The 11,531-nt window shown below is 45.9% G+C and overlaps 1 protein-coding gene across 2 annotated transcripts in view; it reads right to left on the bottom strand.

Moving 5' to 3' along the window:
- Nucleotides 1-4,369: 4,369 nt before the first annotated feature.
- Nucleotides 4,370-11,531, bottom strand: part of LOC138762264 (tubulin alpha-4A chain-like) — a 76,672-nt gene continuing 69,510 nt past the window's right edge. For both annotated transcript variants that reach the window (XM_069935951.1, XM_069935952.1), the window contains exons 3-4: nt 7,853-8,001; nt 4,370-5,688 (exon numbers count right to left, since the gene is read on the bottom strand). In XM_069935951.1, the coding sequence (XP_069792052.1) occupies nt 4,714-5,688; nt 7,853-8,001 (1,124 nt within the window). In that variant the 3' untranslated portion in view covers nt 4,370-4,713. The remainder of the gene's footprint in view (nt 5,689-7,852; nt 8,002-11,531) is intronic.

Genomic DNA, 11,531 nt, shown 5'->3' with positions numbered 1-11,531 from the left:
TGATTCCTGGAATGGAAGGGAATTAGCATGTGAGGAACGTTTGACAGCTCTTGGATTGTACTCCTTGGAGTTGCGAAGAATGAGGGGGGACCTCATAAGATAATTCGGAATGTTGAAAAGCCTGGACAGAATAGATGTGCCAAAGGTGTTTCCCATGGTAGCGGAGTGAAGGACAAGAGGAAAAAAAATCAGGATTGAAGGGCGCCCTTTAAAACAGAGATGTGGAGGAATTTCTTTAGCCGGAGAGTGGTGAACCACTGGAATTTGCTTCCACGGGCAGCTGTGGAGGCCAGGTCGCTGGGTGTATTAAAGGCAGAGATTGATAGATACCTGAATAGCCAGGATATCAAAGGCTATGAAGAGAAGGCAGGGCAGTGGGGCTGAGTGGGAGAATGGGATCGGCTCATGCTGGAATGGCGGTGCAGACTTGACGAGCTGAATGACCTGCTTCTGCTTGGTTGGCGAGATGGTCTTCTTTGACAGTGGGGCAGAATTTACTGCAAAGTTCTTGGATAAATCTCCTAGTTCCTGAGGGTTTGATAAATTCATAGTATTCCCAGGGAAGGAATCGAAGGAAGTTACTTCATTCAGTTTTGCTTTGAACCTATTGGTCATGGACAGGGTACAATTCCAATGTGTCTCATGAAACCACATCCACGAAGATTAAGTTACTAGCTCAGAGTGTAGAAATTTGGCTTATATTCCATTGTGCTTGGGATATAGAGGGGGTGTTCTGATGAGGTGTTTTAGATGAGAAAGGATTGGCAGGACTCATCAAAATCATTTCCATTGGTTTATGTGTCTGGAAGAAATGGAATCTAACCTCCGTATCATAGTTAGATTATCAAGGTTGAACTCAGGAAGCAGTACTTCATAGAGAGCAGTGAACTGTCTTTCCTAAATGTATCGTGAGATCACGTTGAAACTTTCCAGATGGAGTTGTGGTTGGGTTGGACTGGCAATGAGCATGCGGTTTACTCATGATCTAATCAACTAATGGAACAGGTTCAAGGAGCTCAACGTCCCTCAGTTTTTCCTGTGTCAAAAGACTATAGAGTTCAATTCAAAAGGCAATCATCCAAGCCCCAAGCATTGGTTCTGTATCTTTATCTTTGGCACATTGTCCACTGTTTGACCTGCTGAGTTTCTCCAGCGTCGTGTTTTTACTTCAACCACGGTGTCTGCAAATCTTTGTGTTTTACTAATGAAAAACTGGCAACAGTGCAATTTTATTTCCTGTTATCGATTGCCGTGAACTTATATTTAATGAAAGCTGAGGCTGTTTATAGGGACAAATATGTTTAAAATCTTTGCATAAAGAGTGCATGTACCACAAGTTGTCAGGATACTACACAAGTCTCTCCCCATTTTGTCTTTGTTTTGTTTTCTACTTGAATAGGGCCAACCTCCTGTTACCCCAGCAGCCAATCAAGAGTCGAGAGGTCATGTTGAAGCTTTATAAAACTCTTGGAATATTGCGCTCAGTTCTGGTCGCCTCATTACAGGAAGGATGTGGAAGCAGTGGAGAGGGTACAGAGGAGATTCACCAGGAGGTTGCAAGATTGGAGAACATGTCTTATGAGGCAAGGTAGGGCTTTTCTCTTTGGGACAAAGAAGGCTGAGAAGCAACTTAACAGAGGTCTACAAGATGACGAGAGGCATGGTTAGGGTGGACGACCAGCACCTGTTTCCCGGGGTGAGAGTAAAGTGCACCAGAGGAGATCTCCAAAAAGTAAGGAAGATGCCAGGGGTAAGCTTTATTTTCGCACAGAGAGTAGTGGCTACTTGGAATGTGTTGCAGGGAGTGGTGGTGGAGGCTGGTACAATAGGGGCATTTAAAAAGGCTCCTATACAGGCACATGGATGAAAGAAAAATAGAGGGTTAGAGGGTAGGGAAGATTTGTTTTTTTTAAGTAGGTTTATATAGATCAGCATAACATTTTGGGGCCAAAAGGCTGGTCCTGGCTGTAATGTTCAAACTTCCATGAATTCCACCACAGCACTTGGACTGTTCCTATGGAGCTGTGCTTATTGCTTTGACACGCCCTAAAGTTCACCTCAGCTGGGGGTGAAGTGGTCACATTCTGGCCTCCGAATGGCCACTCCATTGGTTGGAGACATAATTAGAGCTGACTCTGTGGTACCGAAAGAGTTCCTTTTAGATCCTAGACCAGTGGTTCTCAACCTTATCTTTCCCCCCACTCACAAACCACCTTAAGTAATCCCTTACCATCCACAGAGCACCTCAGACCACGAGCTTCAGGAACAGCTGCTATCCCCCACCATCTGATTCCTTGACAACAAACTCAATCAGACATTTATTTAAGACTTTTGCACTTTATTCTTTTCTTTTTTTTTCCTCTCTGTGTTGTACAGTCAGTTGTTTACATGTTTATGTTCTGTACAGTTTTTTTTTTGCCCTAACAATAAGAGATCATTCCGCCGCACCCGCAGGAAAAAGAATCTCAAGGTTGTATGTGATGCCATGTATGTACTCTGACAATAAATCTAAAAGTTGAGAGAACCTCTGTCCTCTACTCATCGAGTTTTACAGAACAGATAGAGGTCCATTGGCCCAGCTTGTCCATGCCAACCAAGTTGTCTTCCCAAACTCATCCCATTAGCCTGCATTCAGTCCATATCCCCCTAAACCAGTGGTTTGCAACCTTTTTCTTTCCACTCACGTTCCACCTGAAGTAATCCCTTACTAACCACAGGGCACCTCTGGCATCCAATGGCATAGGTGCACTGTGGTTAGTAAGGGATTACTTCAGGTGGTACGTTAGTGCAAAAATAATAAGGTTGAGAACCCCTGCTCTAAACCTTTCAACAGGTTACACTGAGGTTGAACATAAAATAAATATCACAGAATGGAGTTAAAGAGCCAGGAAGCTCCCATGGTGCCTTGACCATCATTCTCAATCTTGTCTTCAGCAGCTTCCTGGGTGACAAAAAGTGGCTCCATTTCAAAAGAAAGTCACTGGTTACAAAGTACTTCATCTGTCAATTGGAGGAGCAACACATCGACTTCTCCAGTGTCTGCCAGCTCACTCCCTGCTCTTCCTCCTTCTTCTCCACCCCTCTGTCTTCTTTCCTCCAGCTCTCCACCCCCTTCCCTTTCCATTTGTTGAGCCACACAAGCTGCGGGCCACTTGCGGTCTGGAGACTGGCTCGTGGGAACCAGGTATCAGAGCTGGGACTGAAGGGGGCGTTGAGGGTAAGCAGGGGCTCCTGAGGGGCCTTGGGCACTGAAGGCTTCCTGGTCATGTCGGAGGTTCGGATCTGGAGCTCAGGCAGCCAGTCGATGGAACAGGAGTCTGTGGGGCTGCAGAGGCTGTGGGAGTGGCTGGAGGCGAATCCATGGACACTCAGTGACTCTGAAGGGACTCCCTTTTGCTTCTCTTTCTCTCGTACTGTAAGCGGTGGCGGGCAACACTAATAGCGACTCTTTATCTGCCTTATGGCAGGTAGAAGGCAATTTCATGGAATCATAAATCTCTGCACATTCTGTGAACTATAATTGAAACAATTCCTATTCTCTGTATTTCTATGCTAGTTACATGAGCATATCAGATGTTAGGGTTCTGCTACCTCACACCAACTTAGGTAGGGTTCCAGGGATTTTAGTTGTTCACTTTTGTGGCAGCACGTTTGGCGTAGCTGTTACTGTACCAGCGACTGGGACCGGGGTATGAATCCCACACTGTCTGCAAGGAGTTTGCACGTTCTTTCCATGTCTGAGTGGGTTTCCTCCCACCGTTTGAAATATACCGGGAATGTAGGTTAGTGGGGTGTAAATTGGGCGGCCCATACTCGTGGGCCAAAATGGCCTGTTACCGTGCTGTATGTCTAAATTTAAATTTAAAGCTTAAACTTTTAGTGCACAGGGGCCATGAACAAGATCAACATTCAGTTCAATCCCACAATGATTCCGTTTGTTAACCCAAATTGAGAGGAATATCTGAAGAGACAACTGCTTCGATGAGGGGGTGGAGAGGAACGGGAAGTGAGATCCTTTCCTCAAAGGCTAGACAGGAAGAAATCGGATTCTGTTTTGACCATCCAGCAACCACTCCGACAGCTCCGTGGTGAGAGCATTGGTCTTGTAAACCAGGGGGTCGCGAGTTTGTTCCGCGTTGGAGCCTCATTTCTGAGTGGGGCGCTGGACAAAGTGGCAACTCTGTGCCTTCCTTACAGGAGACAAAGTCAAAGAATTTCATGCTTGTTGCATTCTAAATGGAGTATTACATGACATTAATGGAACCTTTACCTTTAAGTTCAGGGCCACTTTCACCAAAACCAGATTCTAATTCCTGGAATTCCTTCTGAAATGAATTTATATTCCCATGGTAGGACTGTACTCATCGTCTCTGGAATGTCGTTACTTTATTATTGCAGAATGTTGCTACAAAATGGATCATTTAGCATTTCACAAAACACCATGTCTATGTAACATTATACTCAATTCCATTAGAAACATCAAAGATAGTTCCAATGCAGCACTGCGGCAGTTACTTTCATTAGATGAAATCAGATGTGTTTCCAATTAAATATGCCAAACCAATCAGGCTAAAAGGTTCAACATTTTCCACTTTTTACGTAATGATTAATTCAAGTGGAAAACACATCACGTTCCCCATGAAAATGCGGTTTCATTCAAATCTCATTTCTGTAAGAGGATATATGGAAGCACTGCCCAGGGATGGACAGAATTTAAAATTCCTCTTCATTATTATCATCCGCTCCGCTATCCGCACAGACCTCCTCATAATCCTTCTCCAAGGCTGCCATGTCTTCGCGGGCCTCGGAGAACTCCCCTTCCTCCATCCCCTCCCCCACGTACCAATGCACGAAGGCGCGCTTGGCGTACATCAGGTCGAACTTGTGGTCAAGACGGGCCCAGGCCTCGGCGATGGCTGTGGTGTTGCTCAGCATACACACCGCACGCTGCACCTTGGCCAGGTCCCCACCGGGCACCACAGTGGGAGGCTGGTAGTTGATGCCAACCTTGAACCCAGTCGGGCACCAGTCAACAAACTGGATGCTGCGCCTGGTCTTGATGGCTGCGATGGCAGCGTTGACATCTTTGGGCACCACATCGCCCCGGTAAAGCAGACAGCATGCCATGTACTTGCCATGGCGAGGGTCACACTTGACCATCTGGTTACCTGGCTCAAAGCAGGCATTGGTGATCTCAGACACGGACAATTGCTCATGGTAGGCCTTCTCAGCTGAGATCACTGGGGCGTATGTTACCAGAGGGAAATGGATGCGGGGATAAGGCACCAAATTGGTCTGAAATTCTGTCAGATCGACATTCAGAGCCCCGTCAAAGCGAAGAGAAGCCGTAATTGATGACACAATCTGACCAATCAGCCTGTTGAGGTTCACATAACCCGGGCGTTCGATGTCCAGATTTCTGCGACAGATATTGTAGATGGCTTCGTTGTCCACCATGAAGGAACAATCAGTGTGCTCCAGCGTGGTGTGGGTGGTCAGGATGGCATTGTAGGGCTCGACCACAGCGGTGGAGATTTGTGGGGCTGGGTAAATGCAGAACTCCAGCTTGGACTTCTTGCCGTAGTCGACGGAGAGGCGTTCCATCAGCAGGGAGGTGAACCCCGAACCAGTGCCCCCACCAAAGCTGTGGAACACAAAGAAACCTTGCAGCCCCGTGCACTGGTCAGCCTGGGGGAGCAAACGACAAGGAACAAGGGAGATAAGTGTTACTTTCCAAGGAGAACGATGGCAAGATAGCGCAGTGATTGCTACAGAGCTAGCGACTAGGGTTCGAATCCCGTGCTGTCTGTAAGGAGTTTGTATGTTCACCCTGTGTCCGTTCTCAAGGGGGATCCACAGCAAAGTCTAAGTAAAAAGCCTTGTTTTCTTCCCACCTCACATAATATAAATATTGTATATTTTATACTTCTATGCAGTCGGTAGGAGAGAAGTATGGATGAAGCCAAAACATGACTGCTTCACAGAGAAGGGGGGGGGGGCATCATGAGTCCTGGTGGAGGGGGCATGGCTTAAAAAAAGGTTGAGAATGGCAGTCCTAGGGCATGATTTACAAAATTCAGATACAAAGGAACAGTAAGTAGCAAGGAAAGCTAGCAGAATGCCCTCACTCATTGTGAATGGAACTGGTTTTTCCATTACCACAGGGCATCAATATGATCACATCTGGAGTATTAATTGTAATGCTGGTCTCCTAATTTAATTTAAGGATGAGGCAGGACAGTTGGGCCTAGCGGTTAGCCTTTACAGCGCCAGTGATCGATCAGGTCTGGTACGGGGTTCGATGCCCGTGCTGTCTGTAAGGACTTTATATGTTCTCCCCGTGTCACTGTCGGTTTCCTCCAGGGGCTCTGATTTCCTCCCACTGTTCAAAACGTATCAAGGGTGTAGGTTTGGCAGCATGGACTCATGGGCCGAAATGACCTGTTACTGTGCTGTATGTTTAAATTTATAAAAATGTAAAGGATTTTTTTAAATTGCTTGTTATCACAAGAACAGTGAAAGACTTTGATTTGTGTACTATCCAGGCAAGTGAACAGCTTGTGCAAAGCAAAACAAAATTGTCCAATATTTTGCTTCAGAGACAAGCTCCAGTTAAAACAGACTAAGGTCAGTATTATTTTAGGGATGAGAGGTCCATTCAATAGGCTGATAACAGTGGGGAGGGAACTGTCCTTGCGACGAGTGGCATTCCGCAGGGATCTGTTCTGGGGCCTCTGCTCTATAAATGCCCTGGACAAAGAGGTTGAGGGATGGGTCAGCAAGTTTGCAGATGGCACAAAAATTGGAGGTGATGAGGACAGTGTAGAAGGTTGTTGCAGGCTATATATAATAGATTAGAGACAGGATGCGGAGTTGGGCGGATAAGTGGCAGACGCAGTTCGATCCGGCTAAGTATGAAGTCATGCGTTTTGGAGCTCAAACTTAAAGGTGGAGTACATGGTTAATGGCAGAATTCTTAACAGTGCAGAAGAACAGAGGGAATTGGGTCCAAATCCATAGATCTCTCAAGGTTGCTGGACAGGTTGAAAGAGTGTTTAGGAAGGCTTATAGTACACTGGCCTTCATTAGATTGAGTACAAGAGTCGAGAGGTAATGCGGCAGCTCTATAAAACTCTTCATTACAGGAAGGATGTGGAAGCTATGGAGAGGTGGTAGATGTTGCCTGGATTGGAGAGCATGTTTTACAAGGCTAGGCTAGCAGAGCTCGAGCTTTTCTCTTTGGAGTGAAGAACGATGAGAGGTGACAATAGAAGTTCACATGATTTATGAGAGGCCTGGAAAGGGTGGACAGCCAGCACCATTTTACCAGGGCAAGAGTTGCAAACACAAGAGGACATCTGTACAAACTGAGCAGAGAAAAGTTTAGGGAGATGTAAGAGGTAGGTTTTATTGCAGAGAGAGTTGTGGATGCCTGGAATGCATTGCCGGGCCATGGTGGAGGCTGGAACAATGGGGGCATTTAGAAGACTCTTAATCAGGCACATGCATGCAAGAAAAATAGAGGGTTACGAGGTAGAGGTTTAGCATTTTTGAGTAGGTTTATATAGGTTGGCACATCGTGGACCCAAGAGGCAGTAATGCTCTATGATCTATTATCTGGTGGTGTGTGTTTACACATGTGTCTCTCCTGTCTGATTTTTAGGGGAGAGGGAAGGGGGGAGGAGGGGAGAGTGCAACGGGCCTTTTAATATGTTGACTACTATCCTAAGGCAGCGGGAATTGTAGACGGAGTATCCAAACTTTAAGCACTTTTTATACCTTGCACACAAGCACCCAATACACACCAGATGTACTATCCCTAAGCTCAACCTTGCTCGCTAAATATCCATACCAGTTTCCGAAGCCTTTCCAAGACAGGGTCAATCAGCTCCTTGCCAATGGTGTAGTGCCCACGGGCATAATTGTTGGCAGCGTCCTCCTTGCCAGTGATAAGCTGCTCGGGGTGGAAGAGATGGCGGTAGGTACCAGTACGGACCTCATCTAAGTAAAGAACAGTGCAATGACGTCAACCATAAACTCAACTTGATTGGTGGGGAGAGTGGAGAAGCTGGTAAAAAACACAGAAATGCTGAAAGAACTCAGCAGGACACACAAAGTTCTCTAGAGGTAAAGATCAATAACCGACGTTTCAAGCCTGGGACCTCGAGTCTTTCTCACTGCCTCACCTCTGCACACTTCACTGCTGCTAATACCATGAAGAAGGAGCAGCATGGTTGGCGTAGCTCCTTTACAGCGCCAGCAATTGGGACTGGGGTTCGAATCCCACGCTGTCTGTGAGGAGTTGGTACGTTCTCCCCGTGTCTGCGTGGGCTTTTCCCCAGGGGCCCTGCTTTCCTCCCACTATTCAAAACTTACTGGGGGTTGTAGGTTAATTGGGTGTAAATTGGGTGGCAAGGGCTCGTGAGCTGAAAGGGTTGTTATCGTGTTGTAGGTCAAAATTTAAAATTATTTTTAAATTTAATTTTTCAATTTAAAGAAAAAAAAAGGACTCAGGCCTAAAATGTTGGTTATCAGCATATCTTTATCTCCTATGGATGCTGTGTGACCGGCTGAGTTCCTCCAACAATTTTGTGTTCTTATTACAATCACAGCATCTTCAGACTTTTGTATTTCACAGAGAAGTTATGTTGTTCTCCTTGGAGTAGAAAAGGGGAGATTTAATGGAGGCAGTGAAAACCCTGAAGGGTATCAATCGAAAATCTCAGAACACAAGAATATAAGAAATAGGAGCAGAAGTTGGCCATCCGGTCCGTCGAGCCTGCTCCGCCATCCAATGTGATCTGATCTGATGATCGGCTCATCTCCACTGACCTGGCTTTTCCCCATATCCCTTAATTCTCCAACGAAGTAGAAGTCTATCCATCCTTGTCTTAACTAAATTTACTGAGGTCGTCTCCACTGCTTCAATGGGCAGTGAATTTCATAGATTCACCCCCCTTTGGGAAAAGCAGTTCCTCCTCATCTCCGTCCTTCCCTGAATCTCGAGGCTATGTCCCCTAGTTCTGGTCTCCCCCACCAATGGAAACAACTTACCTACCTCTATCTTATCTATGCCTTTCATAATTTTATGTTTCTATAAGATACCCTCTAATTTGTCTAAATTCCAGCAAGTAGAGTCCCAGACAATTAGGCTAGTCCCATAGGCTAACCCCTACAATGTCGGAAACTTGGGTAGAACAAAATAAATGGGAAGACTATTTTCTACATGGGGAAAATATCTAGATCCTACACAAGAAGGTCTCATTTTTTCTGTCTGGTCAGATTGTGGTAATTTAACATCTGCTATTCTAGTTGGTGAATCAGAGCTACCTGAAGCAAGGGCAGTACGGTTGGAATGGTGAATGCACAACAGCTTCACAGTGCCAGCGATTGGGTCCGAACTGGGGTTCGAATCTTATGCTGACTGTTAGGAATTTATACATTCTGCGTGGGTTTCCTCCGAGGGCTCCTCTTTCCTCCCTCTGTCCAAAACGTATGGGGGGGGGTGTAGGTTAATGGGGTGTAAATTGGGCAGCAAGGATTTGTGGGCCAAAATGGCCTGTTAATGTACTGTATGTCTAAATTAATTAAAAGTCTGACTTTTGGTGCATCTGTATGTTGTACTCATGTGCATGACAATAAGGCATTAACAGAGTCGATATAGAAAAGTTGTTTCCCATGGGGGGGAGAGTCTAGGATAAGAGGGCACAACTTAGAACAGTGGAATTTCTTTAGCCGGTGGGGATGGGGGGGTGGGGGGTAAATCTATAGAATTTGTTGCCACAGGCTGTTGTGGAGGCTGGGTCATTGGGTGCATTTAAGGCAGAGATTGGTAGGTTCTTATTAGCCAGGGCATCAAAGGCTATGGGGAGAAGGGCGGACAGTGGGGCTGAGTGGGGAAATGGATCGGCTCATGATTAGATGGTGGGGAAGATTTGATGGGCTGAATGGCCTATTTCTGCTCCTGTGTTTTATGGTCTAACTCTCATCACATACTAGAGCAAAACTCCTGATATCCAGAATTCAAGCAACCAGCAAAAAAAAAAGGAAAATAAATAAAAATTAAAATAAATAAGAATAAAATAATAGGATAAAATTGGAACACTTTGCTGTTAGTTTTCCAATCCATCACTTGCAGGTGGATTTGTCACAGTATCCGTATATTAGGCTTGTCTGGCGAATCATGAGACAGGGGATAAGCTTTAGTTAGAAATTAAAAGAATAAGTCTCAGGCAACTGGAAATGCACCTATCAGGCATCTACTAACCCCCATAGGTGCCAGATACCAGATATTTCACTGTAATGAGTTTTCATTCTGCTTCTAGTGCCTGCCGGTGACTGCGGACACCAGCTCAATTGTCTTGGCAGTTCCACCAAAATTTGCTCCTCACACAGACTGGCCTGCTGCCACCTGATGGCTCATGTCCAACCAGAAGTTCAGGGTCGCGAAGGTCCCATCAAATAATGCAGCACAGAAGGATTCAATCCATCCCATTGATCTTGGGCCAGCACTTTGAAATTAACCACACCACGTTACACTTGGAATGGTAGAGCTGCACTGCATGGAAACAGGCCCTCCAACACAACTCGTTCATACTGAGCAGGTGGTCCATCTGAATCTTCACCCCCCTCTCCTTAGATCTTCCCCCCTCCTTAAATCTTCCCCCTTTCTTTAAATCTTCCCCCTCACATTAAATCTTCCCCTCTTTCCTTAAATCTTCCCCTCTTCTCCCCCTCACCTTACATCTTCCCCTCTCTTTCCTTAAATCTTCCCCCTCTTCTCCCCCTCACCTTACATCTTCCCCTCTCTTTCCTTAAATCTTCCCCCTCTTCTCCCCCTCACCTTTAATCTTCCCCTCTCTTTCCTTAAATCTTCCCCCTCTTCTCCCCCTCACCTTAAATCTTCCCCTCTCTTTCCTTAAATCTTCCCCTCTTCTCCCCTTCACCTTAAATCTTCCCCTCTCTTTCCTTAAATCTTCCCCTCTTCTCCCTCTCACCTTAAATCTTCCCCTCTTTCCTTAAATCTTCCCCCTCTTTTCCCCTCACCTTAAATCTTCTCTCTTTCCTTAAATCTTCCCCCTCTTCTCCCCCTCAGCTTAAATTTTCCCCTCTCTTTCCTTAAATCTTCCCCTTCTTCTCCCCCTCACCTTAAATCTTCCCCTCTCTTTCCTTAAATCTTCCCCCTCTTCTCCCCCTCACCTTAAATCTTCCCCTCTCTTTCCTTAAATCTTCCCCCTCTTCTCCCCTCACCTTAAATCTTCCCCCTCTTCTCCCCCTCACCTTAAATCTTCTCCTCTCTTTCCTTAAATCTTACCCCTCTTCTCCCCCTCACCTTAAATCTTCCCCTCTCTTTCCTTAAATCTTCCCCCTCTTCTCCCCCTCACCTTAAATCTTCCCCCTCTTCTCCCCTCACCTTAAATCTTCCCCCTCTTCTCCCCTCACCTTAAATCTTCCCCCTCTTCTCCCCCTCACCTTAAATCTTCCCCCTCTTCTCCCCCTCACCTTAAATATCCCCCCCTCATTTTACTCTT

Source organism: Narcine bancroftii, chromosome 4, assembly GCF_036971445.1.
Source record: "Narcine bancroftii isolate sNarBan1 chromosome 4, sNarBan1.hap1, whole genome shotgun sequence".
NCBI lineage: Eukaryota > Metazoa > Chordata > Chondrichthyes > Torpediniformes > Narcinidae > Narcine > Narcine bancroftii.
Note: the sequence above shows the minus strand (reverse complement) of the source record. Positions and strands in the feature narration are given on the sequence as shown.